Source organism: Arabidopsis lyrata (assembly GCF_000004255.2).
Source record: "Arabidopsis lyrata subsp. lyrata unplaced genomic scaffold ARALYscaffold_8, whole genome shotgun sequence".
Lineage (NCBI taxonomy): Eukaryota > Viridiplantae > Streptophyta > Magnoliopsida > Brassicales > Brassicaceae > Arabidopsis > Arabidopsis lyrata.
In genome coordinates this window covers 20,679,542-20,702,698 of record NW_003302548.1, presented here as the reverse complement: position 1 = coordinate 20,702,698, position 23,157 = coordinate 20,679,542, and the positions used below count along the sequence as shown (strand labels likewise).

At 35.5% G+C, this 23,157-nt stretch overlaps 6 protein-coding genes across 6 annotated transcripts; 3 read left to right on the top strand and 3 right to left on the bottom strand.

Annotated features, from left to right (window-relative positions):
• The first annotated feature begins 1,001 nt into the window (after positions 1 to 1,001).
• LOC9300897 (ras-related protein Rab-7a) lies at positions 1,002 to 3,067 on the top strand. Its single transcript, XM_002866466.2, has 8 exons — positions 1,002 to 1,310; positions 1,404 to 1,527; positions 1,685 to 1,822; positions 1,921 to 1,992; positions 2,073 to 2,262; positions 2,353 to 2,555; positions 2,632 to 2,744; positions 2,843 to 3,067. Exons 1-8 carry the CDS (start codon positions 1,276 to 1,278, stop codon positions 2,901 to 2,903), a joined length of 936 nt encoding a protein of 311 aa, XP_002866512.2. The 5' UTR covers positions 1,002 to 1,275; the 3' UTR covers positions 2,904 to 3,067.
• A 4,981-nt stretch (positions 3,068 to 8,048) lies between these two features.
• Positions 8,049 to 9,403, top strand: LOC9300896 (CASP-like protein 4A2). Its single transcript, XM_002866465.2, has 3 exons — positions 8,049 to 8,761; positions 8,857 to 8,992; positions 9,071 to 9,403. Exons 1-3 carry the CDS (start codon positions 8,199 to 8,201, stop codon positions 9,263 to 9,265), a joined length of 894 nt encoding a protein of 297 aa, XP_002866511.1. The 5' UTR covers positions 8,049 to 8,198; the 3' UTR covers positions 9,266 to 9,403.
• On the bottom strand, positions 9,322 to 13,077 carry LOC9300895 (peroxisomal membrane protein PEX14). Its single transcript, XM_021032311.1, has 12 exons — positions 12,802 to 13,077; positions 12,284 to 12,525; positions 12,158 to 12,197; positions 11,886 to 12,064; positions 11,335 to 11,524; positions 11,120 to 11,209; positions 10,866 to 10,939; positions 10,533 to 10,578; positions 10,369 to 10,439; positions 10,205 to 10,249; positions 10,038 to 10,106; positions 9,322 to 9,910 (listed from the first exon to the last, which is right to left on the bottom strand). The coding sequence occupies exons 1-12, from the start codon at positions 12,872 to 12,874 to the stop codon at positions 9,482 to 9,484; spliced, it is 1,548 nt and encodes a 515-aa protein (XP_020887970.1). The 5' UTR covers positions 12,875 to 13,077; the 3' UTR covers positions 9,322 to 9,481.
• A 2,188-nt stretch (positions 13,078 to 15,265) lies between these two features.
• On the bottom strand, positions 15,266 to 16,452 carry LOC9302583 (E3 ubiquitin-protein ligase SINA-like 11). The gene is made up of 2 exons (XM_002864773.2): positions 16,187 to 16,452; positions 15,266 to 16,095 (listed from the first exon to the last, which is right to left on the bottom strand). Exons 1-2 carry the CDS (start codon positions 16,355 to 16,357, stop codon positions 15,415 to 15,417), a joined length of 852 nt encoding a protein of 283 aa, XP_002864819.1. The 5' UTR covers positions 16,358 to 16,452; the 3' UTR covers positions 15,266 to 15,414.
• A 1,013-nt stretch (positions 16,453 to 17,465) lies between these two features.
• LOC9300894 (1-deoxy-D-xylulose 5-phosphate reductoisomerase, chloroplastic) lies at positions 17,466 to 20,903 on the top strand. Its single transcript, XM_002866464.2, has 12 exons — positions 17,466 to 17,730; positions 17,919 to 18,109; positions 18,329 to 18,415; positions 18,649 to 18,774; positions 18,861 to 18,923; positions 19,014 to 19,163; positions 19,291 to 19,358; positions 19,446 to 19,557; positions 19,644 to 19,748; positions 19,831 to 19,952; positions 20,278 to 20,424; positions 20,509 to 20,903. Exons 1-12 carry the CDS (start codon positions 17,640 to 17,642, stop codon positions 20,675 to 20,677), a joined length of 1,431 nt encoding a protein of 476 aa, XP_002866510.1. The 5' UTR covers positions 17,466 to 17,639; the 3' UTR covers positions 20,678 to 20,903.
• LOC110224297 (J protein JJJ2) lies at positions 20,606 to 22,269 on the bottom strand. The gene has a single exon (XM_021010336.1). It carries the CDS (start codon positions 22,100 to 22,102, stop codon positions 20,900 to 20,902), a length of 1,203 nt encoding a protein of 400 aa, XP_020865995.1. The 5' UTR covers positions 22,103 to 22,269; the 3' UTR covers positions 20,606 to 20,899.
• Positions 22,270 to 23,157: the final 888 nt, after the last annotated feature.

Here is a 23,157-nt window from a genome sequence, read left to right as displayed (position 1 = left end):
ATGTTATAAGGAGATACAATTTACAAAATATTTTTATACTAACTTTAAAATTAAATCATCCCGCGGTGTACCGCGGGTTAAAATCTAGTATATAATATATAAAATTTTGTAGTAACTAAAATTTAACCCGTGTTATATAGCATGGATTATGATCTAGTATGAGATATAAATTGTCACATGGCACCGGTTAATTTGTTTTCACTAGTCTTTTTACATGTATGTTTCGTAATTAAGTTAGATCATTCGGTTGTATGGTCCTTTAATTTTTTTGATACTGGTAAAGATTGTTCAAGCCTTTGAGTTTACCCAGAGCCGTAGCAACGATTATGAGGGCCGCCCGCAACAAAAAAAAAGGATCGCTCTAGAAAAGTGTATACTTATAAAAAAATTTAACTATAAAAAAAAACAAAAAACAAAAAAAAACCTTCTCTCACGCTTCGTGTGATTTGAACTCATGACCTAAGATATGTGGTGTATGACATAATACCACTAGGCTACCAAAACACATTGGTATTTGAGGGCCTAAAATATTAATAACTTCTCGGAGGGCCGCAGTTCCTGCTTCTCTTGCTTCTATCCAGCTACTGCTCTGAGTTTACCCCAACTTCATTTTTTTTTTTTTGCTAAAAATTTGTTTGGCGTCCATCAAACATATTAGTAGGCAGGGGTGTTTATATTTTTTAAAATGAAACGTGTTACTAAGGCTTAGCACCCGAAAACCAGATTTCGACCTAAGTACTCGAATGCCCATGCTTACAAAATAAGTTTCTTTCACCAACCAACATTTATACCGGAACACAAAAAAAATAAAAAAGAGAGAAAAAAGGCCAAAAAATGCAAACACATATTTAAATATATAGGAAACAAGTGGTTTTACAAAATAAGTTTTTTTCACCAACCAACATTTATTTTTGCCCAAAACTCCACAGCTCATTTATTGTGCTGTTCCTTTAAAGAATTAATCACAGTGTGTGATCGTACGCATTAAAGACAAGTGTGGGTACTAAGAACTGTGTCAAATGAAAAATTCACTAAGAAAAAAAAGTGTTAACACCACACCAATAATAAAAGGAAAAGAAGGAAGCTCTAGGCACGCACGGTTCCCCATTCACCTTCTTTCATCTTCTTTTAGATCTAGAGATTTGTTTCTTTCTAGTTTGTTTGTAAGATCTTTCTAGTTTCTAGTTTTTTCGTAAGATCTTTCGAGTCCTTAAACAGCTTCTCAAGATAAATCCTCATCGTCTCAGCCTAGTTCAAACGCCGGAATCCACTACAATGAATCTACTGGCTTTCGTCATCGGTGATAAAGGGTAATTTATCCCCTCTTTCTATTATTTTTTCTTTGACATTGTAGTTTTTTCATACATTTCGTCTTATTTGAATTGTTTGTTTGATTTGGTTAGGGTTGGTAAATCATCATTGGTAACGAAGTTTGCCGATGATAATAGCCCAAGGGCTACGTATGACAGGATTTCTTTGGAGCATAAGATAGAAATTGACATTGATGGTCGAAAATGGATGTTGAAGGTAACGAAGTTGTATATGTTTTTGACTCTCAAATTTCTTTCAAGCTTTGATGACTTTTTATGTTATTTTGTTTTTGGAATGTGTTTTTTTTTTACTATTATGCTTGTTTCACCAAATATGTATTAAAATAAGAATAAAATAGTTTCTTTTCATGTAGATAATAAGAGGTAACAAGACTTGGAACTGTAATAATAAATATTATTATCAAGTGGCTTGTTGTGTTCTCGTCTATGATGTCTACAACAGGACATCGTTTGACAATCTCACAAAGCATATTGACGACTTCGTTGCCTTGGTATGAAGCCTCTCATACCATAACATTCTATAATTTTTTAATATTGGTTATCAAAGTGATCTTTTTACTATATATATATATATATTTGCCATTCTTAGGCTCATCCAAAAGCGTATAAATTTAAGTTTGTTGTCTTGGGGAACAAGATTGACATGAGACGTGAACGAGCAGTAAGTTGTCTATCTTCTTTCTTTTGAAATAACTAGATTAATTTAAAGTTTGCCTAACGTAAAGTTTTTGTTCATATAAGGTTCATAAAGAAGAAGCATTGCAATGGTGTTATCATAACAGAGATGCTCTTTACTTCGAAACATCTGCCATAGAAGGAGATAACGTGGCCGCCGCCTTTGATCAAATAGCAAGGTGTGCCACCGATTACATCCCTCATTTAGTAGGCGGACAACTCTACAATTTGCAGGACATTGTTGATCAACATAACGGTAAGTTAATTTAGTTGTGATTGCTTTTGTTGAGTGGTTAACAAGTGTTTTGGCTAGTATTACATTCATTTTTGTTGGTGATTTTTACAGATTTGATTGGATTGTTCTATGAATCCCGAGGACGATGGTTAGAGGCATCTGATGTTTATTTGATTGAAGATCACATAAATATTTTATTACAATATCTGACAGAACTCCCTTACTCACCGACGCCGGGGCTTTTCCTTACGAGGACAGGTTACACTGACGTTTCTAGAACCGTGTGGATGGACTCAGTGTTTACTCAATTGCATGTAAGTTGTTGTATAGTATCAAATTTCTTATATATTAGTTATTTGTTATTAATGTTTTATATCTTCTTGAAAGCAGCCTGTAGATTCTGATGATGAAAGAGCTCCTGTGAAAATAAGCTATGCATGTTGTCGCATGGATGGAAAGACGATGTGTCGGTACATATACTTTCTCCCACTACTTAAAGACCTGTAAGTTTTTTATCACAACTTATGGTAAATATATATATCATGTGGTTTTAGACTTTTAGTGATAATATATTCACCTATTTATATAATTGTTGTGATAGGTGTCTCGTCCACTACATGTTCCGTCAAGTCGTCAATGACAATGACAATGACAATGAATGAAGAAAGAAGTGCATGGTGGAATCCTGCATGGTGATATTTGGGTTTGGAGAGAGAATTTAAGTTAATTGGTCAAGATATTTGAGGTTGTTCGGTTGATACTTTAATTTTATTTTAAAAAAAGATTGATGATTTGATGAGATATTATTATTATTATTATTAAAGTATTATTATGTGTGATATTTTGAAATCTGTTCGTTCTCAATTAAAGTATTATAGATTACCTCACAATGAAATCAAAAGAGTTACTTCACGACAAAAATAAACAAAACTTGTCAACATTTCAAGGACCAAAACATTTGTGAAATGGTCGATTGCCTAGAAAAAGAGCCTTATTTAAGCAGGGTGGTTCATTGATGGAGAATAACTATATAAAAAATTAAAAAATAACATGCGACTCAAATCATCCAAAATACTAATTAAGTCCCCGAATGTTTTTGACATAGTAACATAGAAATAATGAACGAAAAATCATCCAAAATACTAAGTCCACTACATCTTCTATGTTACTTTATATTATTTCTTCCTTGTTTGCCAACTAAACAAATTAACATTTTGAATTTTTAGGAGACCAAAATAATAAAGCTTTTTTCACCGCAGCAAAGTTGAGAGAAATAAGAAATAACATCAAGGAGATCCATTGTGAAGATGGTCGCGTCGTTGACACTCTGGAACACATTAAGCTTGAAGCCGAGAGGTACTTCAAAAATTTTCTCTCGTTAAAGCCTGCAGATTATGTTGAATGGACACAAGAGGAGTTGGAATCCATCTTGTCTTTTAAATGCGATGAGAATGATAAGAAGCTACTGGTAGATGAAGTTTCAAAGGAGGAAATTAAACGGGTTTTATTTGCAATGCCAGCAAACAAATCGCCGGGTCCGGATGGTTTTAATAGTGAGTTCTTTAAGGAGTCGTGGTTGACAGTGGGTGATGATTTTGTGGTAGCAATCCAATCTTTTTTCAAGACAGGTTTCTTACCTAAAGGAATCAACTCCACCATATTAGCCTTAATCCCAAAAAAGAAAGAGGCCAAGGTGATGAAGGACTATAGACCTATATCTTGTTGCAATGTTCTTTATAAGGTCATTTCAAAGATTCTTGCTAATCGGCTAAAGCTCATCCTCCCGAAATTCATCTCGCAAAATCAATCCGCCTTCGTCAAAGACAGGTTGCTTATGGAAAATCTCCTTCTCGCTACCGAAATTATCAAAGATTATCACAAAGACTATGTCTCTCCCCGGTGTGCAATGAAAATAGATATCTCGAAAGCGTTCGATTCGGTGCAGTGGAGTTTTCTACTTAACACTTTACGAGCTCATGATTTCCCGGAGAAATATATTCAATGGATACAGACATGTATCTCTACTGCGTCCTTCTCGGTGCAAGTCAATGGCGAGCTTGCAGGTTATTTTGGCAGTGAACGAGGACTCCGCCAAGGCTGTTCGCTAAGCCCTTATCTGTTCGTCATTTGTATGAATGTCCTGTCCCAAAAGTTAAACAAGGCAGCTAGTGATAAACAACTTGGTTTCCACCCGAATTGTAAGCATCTGAACCTCACGCATCTATGCTTTGCAAACGACTTGATGGTATTTGTTGATGGAGAAAAGAAGTCTATTCAAGGAGCTCTCAAAGTTTTTGATGATTTCGCTACTCACTCAGGTTTGAAAATCAGTCTCGAAAAATCAACAATATACATGGCAGGTGTTCCTTTAGAAAAAAGAGAGGAAATTCTGCAACAATTCCCCTTTGAGTATGGATCGCTACCGGTTAGATATCTGGGGCTGCCACTGCTAACAAGACGAATGACATCTGCGGACTATCTCCCGCTTATAGAAAAGATTCGCTCACACATAAGCTCTTGGACGGCCAGAACGCTTTCCTTCGCAGGGAGGCTACAGTTGCTCAGGTCAGTGATATTCAGCCTTACAAATTTCTGGATGGCAGCTTTTAGGCTACCAAAAGCTTGTATCCGAGAGATCGATAGGCTGTGTTCTGCGTTTTTGAGGTCTGAACCATCTTTGAACACTAAAAAAGCAAAAGTAGCATGGTCAGATGTTTGCGTCCCCAAGAGTGAGGGTGGTTTAGGTCTGCGATCGCTTGATGAAGCAAATAAAGTGTGTGTCTTAAAGTTGATTTGGAGAATTCTATCGGCTAAGGGTTCGTTGTGGGTGGATTGGGTTCACCGATATCTCATCCGTAGTGGCTCCTTCTGGTCAGAGAAACAAAGCTCCACATATGGTTCATGGATTTGGAAAAAGATCCTCAAATATCGGGAGACAGCAAAACACTTTCATCGGGTAGAGGTAAAAAGTGGTGATTCTACTTCTTCTTGGTTTGATCGGTGGAGTTCTTTGGGTCGTCTCCATGAAACACTAGGGGAGAGAGGTTGTGTGGACTTGGGAATTCCGATTCATAGTACAGTGGGAGAAGTGTTGAGCAGGACCAGAAGACGAAAGCATCGTCAACCTCTTCTAAATCTGGTTGAAGAGGAAGTGAGGAAACAAAGACAGAACCGAAAACAGGGAGAACACGATGTAGTGTTATGGAAAGGGAAGAATGACATCTATAAGAAAAAGTTCACAACAAAGGAGACGTGGTCGCAGATACGGAGTGCTAAACCATTGATGAATGGTTATAAGAAAATCTGGTTCTCAAAGGCAACCCCTAAGTATGCGTTTCAAACGTGGCTGGTAGTGAAAAATAGAATTGCAACAGGTGATAGAATGCTGCAATGGAATCAGAACGTCGACCCGAGCTGCATACACTGCAAACACCCCATAGAGACATGTGATCATTTATTTTTCGTATGCCCTTATTCTGCTGCAGTGTGGGAAAAACTAGTGAAAGGAATTCTAGTCGACAAATTCTCGCAAAACTGGAGGGATGTGATGACACTACTAGCCAATAGAGACTTGGACAAGGTGCAAAGGTTTCTTGTTGGTTATACTTTTCAGAACACGATACACTCTCTCTGGGGAGAGAGGAACAATAGAAGACACGGGGAACAACCTTCCACGACGGAGAAGCTAGTTAAATTGATCAACAAGAATCTTCGTAATCGGATGAGCACGATTACAAGAGGAGGAGATTTTTCACTCGCTAGTGGTATCCAAACATGGTTTGCAACAAGACAATGACAACGGATAGACTCTCACTAGTAGTTATAAAAGTTTTGCATTAACAATGTAGAAACGTTTATTTTTCTTTGAATATAATTTAACATTAAATTCAAAAAAAAAAAAAAAAAAAACATTTTGAATTTTTTTTCAATGCATCTTTTCTTACAGAGACAGACAAAGGAAACCAAAAACATTTCGATATAATTCCATCAGCGAGTTTTTCATTTTCCAAAGAAAACCTATATTGAAAGGGCTCATATTACTTTCTTTTACCAAGAACTACAATAATAAAGGTTACAACACTTACGGTTGTGTGTAGGTAGGTGGATTCTTGTTCTATTATACAATCACAACTAACGTAAATCCTACAAGTCTCATCAATGTTGGAATCTGAAACTCTTGTCAGGAAAAAAATTATTTCAAGGGATTTTTTTCCTAAATTTTTAAAAAAGTTGGAACATCTCCGAAGCCCCGCAGGATTAAGTTTGAGAACATCGGTTCCTTTGATGAGCAATTCAGCCTTCTCTTCCATGAATTTTTCAAGATTCTCTAAATATCGATTTCACGTCACGATCACCATGACAAGCCAATGAAATTAAGGGTTCGACTCCTCAGAACAGAAGACAGAATTACACGGAGTTAGTAGTACCCCTTTTATGTGTCTTGATTGGTTTTGTAACATTTGCAATGGCTCGCTTTTAGAAACGTCTTTGAATTTTGATGTATAAACTAAAAAAGGAACCATAAGATATCTGAACATTGATATATAAAAGATGGACCATAAGAGTCTGTACACTTTTTAGTAGAATTAAACAATTAACATACACTTTTCTTAGTTGGTAGTCTTCCGAATTTCGAATAAACCCAAACTAATTATAATCAAATAATTCTCTTAACAACCGTAATTTAGTGCTACGCATCCACAAATCTCAGACGCGCAAACAACCACAATTTCTCTCTTCTAAAACTCTTATCTTTTAAGTACTCACAAAGTTATTTTTTGTTGATGTTCATCGTGGTTATTCTTTCGTGAGATTTTCTGTATAATTTATTTATTGACATTGTATCATTCATTTAATTACTCAAAAACCTATATCCCCGATAAAACAAAATGATCGAGAACGGGTTTCGTAATTAATCAAAACGAAAAGTAAATTTATATAAGAAGAAAACAAAGAAAGTGTAGTGACGATGGATTAATTTGAAAAATAGGAGTGGGTGGGTTGCTTTGTGCTTTAAACAAAGAACAAAAGGCAAAAAAATGCTTTTGATATTTTTACTTTTTTCTTTTTATTTAACTATTTTTAATCTGAAGATAGAAGACATTTGATTCAAAAAGGAATGCTCAAAAAACTACAAAAGATTTGACAAGATTGAATTCAAATACATAATTGATAGAGATCAATGCTGCTTTACTTTAGCTTCGTCTTGGTGTATATTCCCGTATTCTTTATGTGTTTTTCTTAGACTACCTTTTACTTTTGTGCTTATGTTTTTCGTTTGTAAAATATGGAAAATACAAGTTAACATAAAAAAACAAAAATTGAAAAAATATATGTAGATTATAATGATAAATCGGAATACCTAAACAAAATTTGTGATTAATGAAAATCTACGGCATCACCTTATAGTTTATCACTTCGATAATCATTTCTCAGAACAAAATGTATCCTATGCGTTTATTTTAGTAAGCTGATATACATCTTTAGTAATATGGAATCTTTATGAATGGTAAAAAGAGCAAATAAAATCAACTAACACATGCACAAAAATAAATAAATCATAAAACATCTTATGATTGCGTCATAAATTAACGCGGTGCAAAATCATTGGTTGATAACATATTGGTGCACAAGAACATGCGTCACACTGAATCATCTGATTGCGTTTTAAACTAACGTGCTGCAACATCATTGGTTAAAAACATATAGGTGCAGGTACACAGAGACATGCGTCACACTGGATCATTTTGGGGTTTTAATTCTCCACGAAGAAATGTTAAAGTGGGGTCTCTTCTATTGCCGGGAAAAACAAATGAGAGAAGAAGAAATTAAAGTTTCTTTTTCTCCTTCACTTTCTCACACTACCCATAACAAACAAACACACACACACACACACAAAAGCTCTGCAAAAAATTCAAATTCCGGGAAGCAGACGCCGGAGAAATCGAATCAAATAGATGAAGATGAAGCGGACTGTGTCATCCAACTCAGAAGCATATAGTTACAACGAATCACCACACTCTCCTCTTCGATTTCATTCTCCGTTATCAGATGCCGGAGATTTACCGGAGAGTCGTTACGTTTCTCCTGAAGGATCTCCGTTTAAAATCGAGAATCCTAAGTCGATCGTAGCTGGTAATAAGCTCACGCAGTTTTCGCCTCTTCCCTCCCCGATTCCGCCTCCTCCTCCTCAGATTCCGCCGCCGCGACGTCAGAGGAACGCGAGAGTTCCGATGAATTCATCTTTGGATAAGTCTCCGTCGTCTATGGTGGTGCAGAATAGCTGGGTGAGAGAAGACGGTCAACAAAATACGACGAGGAAAGCTGGAGCTCCGATGAACGGAGAAGAATCGGCGACGACGGCGGTGAACAGAGCGAGAAGAGACGATTTAGTGAGTGTGACAGCGCTAGGGTTTAGAATTACCGAAGTAATTTTGTGTGTGATTTCGTTTTCAATCATGGCGGCTGATAAAACTCAAGGATGGAGCGGCGACTCCTATGATCGCTACAAAGAGTACAGGTCTCTCTTCTTCAGTCTTCACCACAACTTTTTGGTTTTAGAATTGAAATCTTAATCAGACCATTCAAATCATCACCAACACAAATCTCTTGCAGGTATTGTTTGGCTGTGAACGTTATAGCATTCGTTTACTCTGCATTTGAAGCTTGTGACGCTGCTTGCTACATGGCCAAAGAGAGTTATATGATGAACTGTGGATTTCATGACTTATTCGTTTTCTCCATGGATCAAGTGAGTGTTCCTTTAAAACGTTTAGCGATTTGTGTAATCAAACATATTGATGAATTCTGATGAGCTTTTTTTTTGTAGCTTCTTGCGTATCTTCTAATGTCGGCTTCTTCATGTGCTGCGACTCGAGTCGATGATTGGGTATCTAATTGGGGTAAAGATGAGTTTACTCAAATGGCAACAGCTTCCATCGCGGTTTCCTTTTTAGCGTTTGGAGCGTTTGCGGTCAGCGCATTGATTTCTTCTTACAGGCTCTTCACTCATGCTTCCTCCTAGTTGTGTTGACTCTATATCTATGTACAGTCTCTCTTATAGCTTAGAATGGTAATGTGTGATTCAAGTTTCGATATATTAAAATAAGACAAGCAATCAAATGACTGAATTTACTTGTGTAGCAAGATATATATTATTTAATGAAGGTAGGTTGTGATATATCCCAAGACCTAAATGCATGTTTTCTTACAAGCAAACCTCATAAAGTATCAAGAAACACTAATTATTGTTTGTAGTCCCTTCTTGGCTGATATGTTGCTGTTCTGTTTCTTCTTGTATCTCTGTGATCTGAATTCCTCCTGATCCATCACCACCAGATTCAGAGAACTTAGTGATCTTCTGTAACTCATCGCTCACACCTGACTGGTCATCACTAGCAGCTGCTTCTTGGTCTACCTTAGCTCGTGGCTTAGGACGGCGAATGGCCTCTGCTGCTTCTGCCATGGCAACTGGAGGTGGTTGTGGAGGTACCCATGACCGTTGCCTCTGGAAAGCTGCTGGTTCCACTGTACTTGTTTCATTTTGGTTACCAGTGAAACGCGCCGCTGTTGTTGTCTCATAGCCGAAATCCGTGGATCTAGGGTTTTTCTGTTGCCACCATTGACCATTAGAACTCTCGTCTTGTCGCGCTTGACCATAGTCCCATGGCTGATAATAAGAGAGAACACGAGTTTAATGCAGTCTTAATAATAAGTTCAGTTCCACATATTTGACCAAGAAACCTTACAAATAATGTACTTTTAGATTAACATTCAGGGACAGTTACAGTTTGTACCTTAGATTTGGGAGCAATGCGTGGATCTGATAGTGGTTGGTTCGGATTAGGCGGCATGTCGTTAATCTCCTGTAGATTTTAGTAAAAGTGCCATAAGTGTTTGTCAAAACAAAACTGTATGGTTAGTTTAAAAATGGTGCGAGAACAGATTTTAGTTTTCAACTTACCCGAATGTTCGAAGGCTTCTCTCCTCTCTGGATCATAGACATTATCTGCAGCATAACCAATTTTAAACTAAATATTACAAAGATTATTAGGAATTCAAACGGTGAGAGATTCATTATAAATCCATGATTCTGCAGAGAACTAAGGAGATAACAGAACACATTACATCCATGTAAGACTTTGGGTGAGGAGGTACAGACGAATCAGCTGGTGGCGCAGGAGGAGATGCAGATCGTGCTGTAATATCCATTTAGTTAGAAAGAATTATCTAACCAAAAACAATAAACCGTAATGCAGATTGAGCCAGATAGAGAGAGTAAGAGATAGAACCTGAACGTGTGTCATAATCAATGTTGCTGCCATTTGTATAGGGTTTCTGCATCACATATCAACGTTCCTAATGTTAACAAAAGAATTATGATACTTAAATTCTATTAGTTAATTACCAAGTTCAAGTTGATGAGGTTTGCCATGGGGTTTATATCAGACTATTTAGAGTCTCAGTTGTGAGACTCATCCAGGAGTAGAAGAAGCTTAGAGATTTATCAGTGATTAGGGAAGAAGTAAAACTGTTCTCTTTGGGCTGCTTTTGGGGTTTGTTTATGTTTTTAAACCCCTAATCTATGAATCAAAGCTTAATCAAACCAAAACCTTAAAACTTACCCTTGCTGCAGTGACTGAACCATTATAAACCTCCTGATCAGCTGAATAAATCTTTGGAATGTTGTTGGATTGTCCTGAAAGTAAGAAAGAGAAATAGAATAATACTCTTTAAATCAAGAAGCTTTAACAATAAGATCAACCAAAAATTAGGTAACTAGACCTCCATGACTCCTGATAAGAGTTGTTCAAACCTAATTGTATGAATATGAGTACCAAGATCAAATCTTCCTTTTTCAGTAAAGGTTAACACTTACCTTCGAGCTTACGGATATTATTGCTCAAGGACTTCATTTCTTGTACTTGGACACCTAACAGGTGCGTTAAGTCCTCAAAATATTTCCTCTCTGACAAGAAGCAATGACAGATTTGAATTTAGAGGAAAAGATGGAACAAGCAAGAAAAGTCCAGAAACGATCACAGAAAAAGAGAGAAACTCAGTCTACAATATAAGCTGCAGAAATATATCTACCTTCATTCTTTGTAATCATCATTTCCTGACTAACCCTGGCTACATCAGAAGCAGCCGCAGAAGCAGCTTTGGCTGCAGCTACTGCTTCTTCAGCTAAGCTAGGTTTAGCATCAGCTTTCTTCAGGGGGTCAGTTTCTTCTTCCAACATAATTCTTTGCACCCAGGATTTAAATCTGGGTATGAGAGATTTCTGAAACAAGAACAAATCTCACTTTAACAAGATCTTGATTTTGTTGAAGGAGATTCATACTATAAAGTTGCATAGCGTTAAAACACATCTAGCGATCAGTAAAAGCCAGAAAGTAGTAACAATTTTCTAACCGCCTAACAAACTTTGTTTTCATCAAAGTTCTTGGCAACTATATTCTGGTAGTCGAGTTGAAACAGAGAGTGTGAGAGTCATTACTTAAGCTAAAAACAATGAATTCCTATCTAGTCTTCTTCCATTTCATTAATGGCCTAACCATTAGCCAATTATTCGATGTACTTAGAAAATTCATAACATAACAAACTTAGCACACTGCGTATAAGTGGAGACAGGTTGACGATACCTTTATAAAAACAGCTGTTCCGGCACCAGAAGCTGCTAGTACTCCAACAGCAAGAATAGCATGGTACCAGCGAAACCGAGAGAGAAAAGCTGCCTGCGGAGTCACAACGAGTGGAGCAGGAGCAGCTACTACAGGCTGCATAGCTTGTGGCTGAACAGTTGACACTGCTTGCTGTCCATCTGCTTGCGTAAAAACATAACAATTCATACAATTACCTTTCAGTCTAGTAATAAAAAAAAACAAACAAACAAATACATGTCTTGCTTATTTACCTTGACTTGTAACAGTTGTCTGCGAACTTGGAGGTGGATCCTATGATTAAGAATTTTCACAGCAAGGTAAGCCATTGAAGAGGAATGAAAAAAGCTCCAAACCAAAGAAGTAAGGAGGAAGCTTACAGGAACACGGCGGAATGCTTCGTCAATCTCTTCTTTAGTGAGTCCTTTCCTCTCAAGAAAAGATCTTCTATGTATAACAGGAGAGCCTCTAACCCTCGGGTGCGAAAGGAATTTGATAGCATTCTGAATTTGATCCTCTCGAATTGGTTCAGAATTCTTAAACACAGATGTTGGAGGATCCTGTTTAACAGTTTCCCGAGCTATGGTAGCTTGTTGAACCTCATTAGCATGCTTTGTAGCCTCTGTAATAACACATTTATCAACAAGAACATTAGTATAAATCCTACTATGTATTACTCTAAACGAATATATCCAATATTTCATCAATTATATATCACATAGGAATCAATATTTTTCAAGATTTAAAACTTTGGTATTGGTGTAATTGAACATTCATCACCAATAGTTGAATCAAAATCAGTAACTATCCAAACGTAATAGTTCATCACCAGGCTAAATATTGAGAATTTGTTCATGGAATCAACCAAGAAATAATGATTAGAAGCTGTAATTTGAACCTGGAATCTGGGAATTGTCATCGGCAGGAGCGGGAAAATCGGAAGGAGGTTGCGTTTGCTGATGAGTTGCCATAGCAGCTCACCAACCTTGGAAGAATCCAAGCGGCGAAAGAGACTATAAATCTCGAAGATGAGAGAATAAGTCGTTTGTGAGATGACGACGAGAAAACGATGAGGATGAGAGTAAATCAGGTTTTGCTCAAATCGAGGTTTTTAACTTGGAAATTCCAGGGTCCTTTTTTTTTTTCTTTTTCTTTTTTGGGTCTAATCTTTTTGGTTTGGTGAGTGGTATGTATGTGTGGTGGTCACACGAAGAGGAGATAACGGCGTTGTCTGGTTTTTATTTTTTTTCTTGGTCTATTATATTATTGGGCCTAGAATGTGTATGGACGATGATACCCAATGAGCCCATTTGTATTACAAAATTTATGCCAAATTCTAAGATTAGGGCTTTATGCCAAATTCTTGTTAGAAGATCATCAGGTTTGTCCTCCACTCTTCGCTCTTCCCATGGATTGATCATTGATCATTATTATATGTGTAGCATTCTGGAATACAAATGGGCTCATTTGGTATCGTATTGATTGATTTTGGGGTTATTGGTGCATCAATTTATAAAGATTTGAAAATCCAAACAAAAATTATTTGTTTTTAGTTCTATGATTTATAAATACTACTTAAAATCTTCTGTTATTCATTTAGTCATTTGTTTTTGGATTTCAAAATCCAAATTATGTTTTAAATGGATTTGAAAGAGAAAATAGAAGAATTCAAATCAATGGATAAATACATGTTATTTCAAAATTTATATGTCTTAATTTCATAATTAATTAAGATTTTCAAAAGATTTACAAATTAATAAACCAATAACACCCCTAAACTTAGAAAATCACTGTATACTTAGATCTTATGTGTCTTGATTGATTAGCTTAGGAAAAATTGGAATAAGGGACATTTAAAATTAGAATAGTCTATCTAGACCTTTGTACAAAATTATCACTAAAGATTAGATTACCCTTAGTAAAGGTTAAACCAAATTTAGAGGTTTTGGCAAAATATATGATTCAAAAACTAGATTATATTTTCATTAATTTTTTAATTTTATTTTATTTTCTTGATTGATTAAGTACTTAATTAGTCTTTCTTTTCAGATATAAGGATTTTTGCATTGAATGATTTTAGGTATATTATAATGATGAAGAACATTATGCCAAAGTCAGATATCTCCTAAAGGACAACATGCTTCTCCTACAAGTCTTATGGGAGGCACCATTGCGATTCCCAGTTACTTTGTGCTAACGGGAGAAATGACGAGTACCAAGTTATATGTAGCAATGGTCGTATTTGTTTCTGTCTTTTATGTTGCTGATGTATTATCTTTCAACGGATCAATGATAAAAGGAAAATCTCTATGTCGCTCAATTAAAGATGCAATATGGGCACTTTTTTGTTACTTTTTGGGAGGACTAATTCTATTCATTGGTGGGATTCTTATCGAGAATAGGCTCTACACGGTAATGGGTGCGGACGTGCGGTTATTATAAATGTTTGCTCTTTCACTATGCTCTTATATATGTTCTACATAAGCAAGTTAGTGAACTTATATTTTCGTTGATTGATTTTTTTTATTTTGTCAACTGTTGATTTATTTTCTTTAAAATTAAAATAATTATTTTTAGTTATAATATTAAAATTAATAATTTAGTTTAGAATAATTAAATTTAAATTATATAATTTATAGTCGTAATTATTTTAAAAATATATAGTGTATTTAAATATATATATATATATATATAATATTACTATGAAAAAATATATAAAAAATATTTTTGAATTATAAAATTGGTAATGAATATTAAACTAATAACTATCCAAAATATATACTAAATCAATCCAAAATCTAGATAAGTTTTATTATAGAACTAAAATTTATAATTTTTGATCATAGTTATAAGTTTTAATTTCATCATTATCTAAGATTTGCAGAAAATAAAAAATACTTTTGAGTATATTAATTTAAAATTTTAAATAAAAAATTGTAAAAGCTAGCTAATTTATCAGTTATTTATTTTTGTTTTCTGAATTTTTAATTATTAATTAAGAACAAAAATGTCATTTTGAAGAAATAATAAGGTATATCTCAATTTTTAAAAAAGCATTAGAGTAAATTAACGTAACATTTGTCTTCAGACTTAACCATGTTAAGAAGTAAGGATGAAGCTTACAGAAACACGGCTAAATGCATCGTCAATCTCTTCTTTAGTAATAAGACCGTTCCTTTCAAGAAAAGATCTTCTATGTATAAGAGCCCCTAACTCTAGGGTGCGAAAGGAATTTGATCCATAGCTCGCTGGACCTCATTAGCAGGCTTTGTAGCCTCTGTAATAACACATTTATCAACAAGAACATTAGTATAAATCCTACTATATATTACTCAAAATGATTTCCAACTGTACAAAACCGGAACCGGAACCAAACCAGAAATCTTTTGGATTATAGCTCAAAACAACAACGAACATCAATAAATTCAAGAGTGGAGTACTACAAAAGTACAAAGGTTCTTAAACAGAATTTCTTTTTAACAAAAAAAAACCCAAACCAAACTAGCTTTAGTTACTTTTGCATTAACTTCTTGATGCCAAGCTTCAACTCCAACATTTCACCACGCAATAAACAGTTAGGGACAAACATGAAACTCTCATCAGGGATTTGAGAATTTACTTCAAGAAGCCTCTTCACTTCTGGTGATTCGTAAGTAACATTGTGTCCATCTATACTATACGAAAGACAATACGAGAACTTCTTTAATTCTGAAGCAGATGGTGCAATGCGTCTAACAGTAACATAAACACCATGTCGCTCCCTGAAACACTGGACCACAAACAATAGTTTCTGAAGAGATTCCCAGAGAACTAAAACCTTTTCATTGATGTTTATCCGGACATCAACAGAGGAATATCCCCATATGGAGGAACATATCGTACTATTGTAAAGATGGCTACGCATAAAGTGACCGTAGATGATGTTGTATGAGCCAGTGTAATTGCATTCGAGGTTGGGGCAAGAGCATTGAGAGTAGTTGCATTCCTTTTCATGACTTGACACTTTCCCATAAGAGAAACTCTCTGTGCAGCCAAACTCAGTATTTGGACATGGAACAAAGGCTGATTCAAGAACCTTCTCCATTGAGAAGCATCGCTTGTTACCAATGGGTAAATCACACCCAGGACCAGGGCACCTGTTACTACTCACTTTGGCAAAGCAAAAACTGCAAACTAGATGTCCATCATCACACTGAAATGCAAAACCAAACGAGTTAGCTAGTCAAAGCCTAACAAAGGAACACATGAAACAAAATCAAATGCATGCAAGTTCAAAAGATAACCTGAAAGGTAGGAATAGTGAGCGGCTCGAAGCAAATCGGACAGTCAAGAACATCTAGATCCAACAACTTAGCCGATCGTGTTTCATTCTTCTCCATACGTTGCTTCTTTTGCCGGTGCGAAATTTTTTCTTTTGATAATTGAATATGCGAGTGAGAGTTGCTACCCTCCATATCGATAAGGTTGACCTGAAAATGGAATTGGAATTGGAATTATGTGTTTTTGTTGCCAATAGTTAAAAGCATTATAATTCAGGCTCCGATTTCCGAAGTTTAAAGAAAAAGTGGCATGCATGCATATTATTATATACATTGAATTGGAATCCGAAACCAACACTTGTTTTGCCATGTGTCAATTAACGTAACACTTGTCGTCAGACAAGCCCTTAGCATTAATGAATTACTGACTCATTTACCAGTATCTCTGTATCCACCAACCACTATTTAAATATAGTAAATTCTCTTTTCTTTTTTATGGGGTAATTTTTCTTCCTTTCCAAAGAAAGAAAACTGAGCACCGTTCAAACAAGAATAATCTTATTAGAAAATAATAGTCTACAAGAAGACTTTAAATATTTAACCAGTCGAACATTTTTTTTTTTTTTTGGTTTTGACCAATCGAACATAGGACGGAGAGATACAGAAAATTCTATACGTAAAAAAATTCAGTTGAGAAAAATTACATGGCTTTTGAATTTTAAATTTACAAATTCAAACATTAAGAAACATATAAAAAAAAATGATAGTGAAAAAAGTGAAATATATTGCTACACATAAGAAAATTCTATACGTAAGAAAATTTCAATTAAATTATAACAAACTGTTTTATACATGTCAACATCTAAACAAAATATAATATACATGTCAAGAATCAAGATATAAACTAAATTTGACATGTGGATTGTAATTTTGTTACAACATATAACATGTTAGTCAAGCATATATAATTTAGTATAATAAGATATCATATCAAACATTCATAAAGGGTTGTCAATTTAGACATTTTATCAATTACCACACTTTAATTGTGGGTTTTTAATTTTTTATAATACCATAAACTTTTTCTTTTATTTTTAAGAGAAAAATCCTAAAAAAAAATCCCTTGTAATGCATTGACAACCTATGTATATAACAGTAATTACTAACTAATGATATTCTCCTTTTTAATACTACAAAAATCAAATAGAAAATGGGAACATAATAAGACCGGATTATTTACCACTTAGAAACTTGTCGTTACCTTAATAATGGTCGCTCTTACTAAAAGTCGAATATATTCAACGATATCTTAAAAAAAAGGTAAAAAAATCTGATGGAACCATTCAAATTACGATCCTACCAATCCATATTCGTTTCTTATCATCGTCCTCTCACTGTTTATCTGATTGATTCTTCTTCTCTGATAATCGACTAGTAGTGCGGTTCTCTTGGAAAATATTCGATTTTTAAAAGACTGATGATGACATTAAACTCACTATCTCCAGCTGAATCCAAAGCTTTTTCTTTCTTGGATACCTCCAGGTTCAATCCAATCCCTCAAATCTCAGGTTTCTTCTCCTCTTTTCTCGTCCTTGGTCAACTCTCTTTTCGATTAAAGTTGCAAACTTTCATTAGTTTTCTTAGGCTCTTGTGAATTTCTCCATCTGGGTATCTGTAAATTTCTTCAATTCGAAATTTTTTTGGGTTGCTTTAACTTCTAGAGTTTAAAATTTTACATCTTTGGAGATTTTCACAGGTGGGTTTAGTTTGAGGAGGAGGAATCAAGGGAGAGATTTTGGAAAAGGTGTCAAGTGTTCAGTGAAAGTGGAGCAGCAGCAACCTCCTCCAGCATGGCCTGGGAGAGCTGTTCCTGAGGCGCCTCGTCAATCTTGGGATGGACCTAAACCCATCTCTATCGTTGGATCTACTGGTTCTATTGGCACTCAGGTTTTATATCTGTTTCTTGTTTCCTTACTCTTTGCCAGATGAGTTTAGTTCCATGAAGTTAGATTAAGGCATTATTGTGCAGTTCTTGAGTAGGATCAGACTTTATATTTGTGTTATGAATGACTAGGATCAAAGAAGAATGAGTTTTTTTCTTACTGTCTGCATTGTTACTGAGTTATTGTTGCATCATTTTTATTGAGAAGAACTTCCATTTTGCAGACATTGGATATTGTGGCTGAGAATCCTGACAAATTTAGAGTTGTGGCTCTAGCTGCTGGTTCGAATGTTACTCTACTTGCTGATCAGGTATATTGGCTTCGTGTGTTAATCTATAGTGTTTTGTCTCTCCAATTTGTCATTCAGACCACTTGGAATTCAATTTAATTCTCAATTCAGTTGTAGTATCATAAGCAGGATATTATAAACTAGTTATGTATCAGATCAAACCAGAGAATCAGGTTCTGGCTTAGGTTTTTACTTCTGTGATATGAAGAAATCTCTGTATTATGGTTCTGTGACAGTCTTTTGAATTGTGGCAGGTAAGGAGATTTAAGCCTGCGTTGGTTGCTGTTAGAAACGAGTCATTGATCAATGAGCTTAAAGAGGCTTTAGCGGATCTGGACTATAAACCCGAGATAATTCCAGGGGAGCAAGGAGTGATTGAGGTTAGTACATTTGTTAGTTTTGATTCTAGTGTAGATTTTCACAAAATTTCTATCCTCATCGGGTTTTTACCTATGTTCATCAACAGGTTGCCCGACACCCTGAAGCTGTAACTGTTGTTACCGGAATAGTAGGTTGTGCGGGACTTAAGGTATATACTCTAGTTTTTGTTACTAAAACTGTATTGAGAGAATATGAAAAAGAAAGTTAAAGATGATAAAATTTGTTGTTTGTTTTGCAGCCTACGGTTGCTGCAATTGAAGCAGGAAAAGACATTGCTCTTGCAAACAAAGAGACATTAATCGCAGGTGGTCCTTTCGTGCTTCCGCTTGCCAACAAACATAATGTTAAGATTCTTCCGGCAGATTCAGAACATTCTGCCATATTTCAGGTATCATATAAATCAAGTAGAATTGAAGTACCTCAACTTTCATATTGAGTTAAGTATTGGTCTTAATGCAATTTCTACCTCTGGCAATTTGAGTGAAATTTCTTCTTTTATGTTCTCTACTCTCTAGTGTATTCAAGGTTTGCCTGAAGGTGCTCTACGCAAGATAATCTTGACTGCATCTGGTGGAGCTTTTAGGTTAGTTTCGGTATTCTTCTCTCTGCATAGATTTTTTCCTCAACTCTCATTTGGTTAATGGAAAATATTCACTGAATTATGAAATAGGGATTGGCCTGTTGAAAAGCTCAAGGAAGTTAAGGTAGCGGATGCGTTGAAGCATCCAAACTGGAACATGGGAAAGAAAATCACTGTGGACTCAGCTACGCTTTTCAATAAGGTTAAGATTATTTTCTCCTCAAGTTAAACTCTGATTTTAAAAGTACCTTTGATCAAGGTAGATGAGTTCTTGATTTCTTGAAACAGGGTCTTGAGGTCATCGAAGCTCATTATTTATTTGGAGCTGAGTATGACGATATAGAGATTGTCATTCATCCTCAAAGTATCATACACTCCATGATCGAAACACAGGTCTGAAAAATAAATAACTGAATTATTTGTCTTTCGGTTTTAAAAAAAAATCTGTATAACATAGATTTATTTTGTTCCACAGGATTCATCTGTGCTTGCTCAATTGGGTTGGCCTGATATGCGTTTACCGATCCTCTACACCATGTCATGGCCCGATAGAGTTCCTTGTTCTGAAGTAACTTGGCCAAGACTAGACCTTTGCAAGTAAGCAAACCGCATTTATATATTCTCTGTTTATCAAATGTGAAGCTAAACTTAGTTGAAGATTTAATCACCACCAAGAAAATTCTCCAATCTTGTTTTCGGTTTGGTTTTAGTTTGTTTAGATAAGATAAAAATGAAACCGAATCTTCATTTTGGTTTTGCAATTGGTCTTCATTTTGGTTTTGCAATCGGTCTTCATTTTGGTTTTGCAATTGTTATTTTGCTACTGTTTTGGTTTGGATCAGTTCAACCGGATTAGACACCCCTATCTATCAGCATTCAGCACCTAAAACCAAAAGTTGATTATAATTGTGGATTTTGGCAGACTCGGTTCATTGACTTTCAAGAAACCAGACAATGTGAAATACCCATCCATGGATCTTGCTTATGCTGCTGGACGAGCTGGAGGCACAATGACTGGAGTTCTCAGCGCCGCCAATGAGAAAGCCGTTGAAATGTTCATTGATGAAAAGTAAGAATTTGTTTTCTCTTTGGGCATCTCAATGAAATTCTTGAAACGAATCACAATTGTTTATATTCTCACTTTTGTTTTCAGGATAAGCTATTTAGATATCTTCAAGGTTGTGGAATTAACATGCGATAAACATCGAAACGAGTTGATAACATCACCGTCTCTTGAAGAGATTGTTCACTATGACTTGTGGGCGCGTGAATATGCCGCGAATGTGCAGCTTTCTTCTGGTGCGAGGCCAGTCCATGCCTGACGAATTGGTTGTTGGAAGAAACATTAGTGAAAAAGCGATTGAGAAAATGTGGAAAGAAGATTAGTGTAGAGAATGGGTATTACTTGATAGCGTTTTTGGCAGGGATTATGGATTGTGTAGCTAATTTATCTGTGATCCAAACAAGCCAAACCGATAATTTGAAACCATTTTTACCAATAAAACGTTTAATTGTTTCACATTATATGATATAATTACATTCATCTAAGGGTTCTTGAAAAGCCTCTGAGCTTCATGAGTAGAGTTTGCATCTCTGGTTGTCGTCGTCATTGGTTTCTTGAAAAGCCTCTGAGCTTCATAAGTAGAGTTTGCATCTCTTGTTGTCGTCGTCATTGGGTTCTTGAAAAGCCTCTGAGCTTCATGAGTAGAGTTTGCATCTCTGGTTGTCGTCGTCATTGGTTTCTTGAAAAGCCTCTGAGCTTCATAAGTAGAGTTTGCATCTCTTGTTGTCGTCGTCATTGGGTTCTTGAAAAGCCTCTGAGCTTCATGAGTAGAGTTTGCATCTCTTGTTGTCGTCGTCATTGGGTTCTTGAAAAGCCTCTGAGCTTCATGAGTAGAGTTTGCATCTCTTGTTGTCGTCGTCATTGGGTTCTTGAAAAGCCTCTGAGCTTCATGAGTAGAGTTTGCATCTCCTGTTGTTGTCGTCATTGGTTTCTTGAAAAGCCTTTGAGCTTCATAAGTAGAGTTTGCATCATCATCACGTGAGCTACGTTTGCTAGTTGCTTGAGAATTGGCACTCAATTGTTCTTCTTGTTGGGGAGAAACTGAGAATCTGACGAATATCCTCCCATTGATCACCTCTGTTGACATATTGGTCGTAACCGAATCCTGACCACAGTTTGGACAAGGGAAGGTCTTGTTAAGATGATTCTTCCTCGAAAACTGACAATATCTCGTTGTGCATCTATTGCACACTGTTGAAAAGGTCACGTCCACCGGTTTCGAAGAAGAAGAAGGAGAAGCAGGCTCTGCAGGCTTATTACACGAAGCTGGTTCGCTCTTTTTCTGTTCTGGTTTCCTCTTATGATCATATGCAATTCTCTTAGCTTTATCAGATAGTAGTGACCAAGCATCTAAAACCAGCTTAAACGCACCTTCTGCGCCATTAAACCTGTTCTTGTCCGGGTGAAGCAAAAGAGCTAAGTTCTTGTAATGTTTCTTCACTGTCTCGTCATCAGCTAAAGGATCTACACCAAGGATTCCATACCAATCAGATTCTCCTCCTTCTTTGTTTGATGCAGAGATATAAACATTGATCATCATCAAAACTTGTTTCAAACCATCGAGCGTTGGATACAAATTCTGAGCCTTGTTAATGAATTTCTTTGCACCATTGTAATCGTTCTCAGAAAGTTTCTTCTCTGCAATATACATTGCTCTTTTAGCTTCTTCCTTATTACATTCCATCGTTGAGAGACTTGAAACGTCTTATCTTAGAGATGACTCGAGAAACTGAAGAAGCTACGAGGGGAGATAATGTTTTTTGTTGCTCAGGCGATGGGTTTTACTTAATTGGTGGTGATTTCCTTTTTCTTTACCCATTTACTTTTTGATTACTAATTTCTCTTTCCTTTTTTTTTTTGGTTTCCATTATTTGAAACATTCAAGAAAGATTTGCATCAATAAATAACCTATCTTTTCAAAAATAATTCTCTTGTTCCAAAAACTATATAAATAACTCAATAACCACCACCACTACTTCATTTTAGATTAGTACTAGATAAGGATCCGTGCGTTGCACGGATTACCGGTCGAAATTATCATTTTAAATTTTTATTTTTGTAAGTTTAACTAAAATTATATAAAAATATGTTTTAATTTTAGAAAATGTAGTATTTTAATTATTTTTTAAATATAGATTAATTATGCATAATGTGCAATATATAATACTATATGTAGTTTTGTTTATTATATGTTACAGTGTGATATTTAATAAATGCTCCTATGTGTATTATTGAAGTTTAATAAATTATCTACATCCATCGGAACAATGTATAACACTTTCTAATTTCAATGTGAGCAAGATGAAAACAAAATTGTGACAACATGAGACAGTATATATCCACATCATGTAAGTTTACTTGATAATATTAGAAATTCTCAAAAGAAAAAAGACAAATTCAGAAGGAATTAGAGAATATGGATTAAATAACCTACTAAAAAAAATCAAGAAAATGATATTAACTAAACAATGTCTATTTGCTATATGGTTTTTGTCAATTTTTGGCCTATATTACTCATGAGTTCTTCGTTGTCTCTTTTTTCTTTCCTCTCGCCGGCGAGAAGTCTCAAATCTCTCTTTTTCACTCATTAGATTTCTCTTAGTTTTGCTTGATTTCCTTTTTCTTTTTATTTCTCTCCATCTCGTTGGATTTATTCACCACCATATTTTTTTTTTCTTTTTCCATATCACTATTTCTTTTTTTCGTCGGACATCACCACTGAGTCTCACTACTCTGACC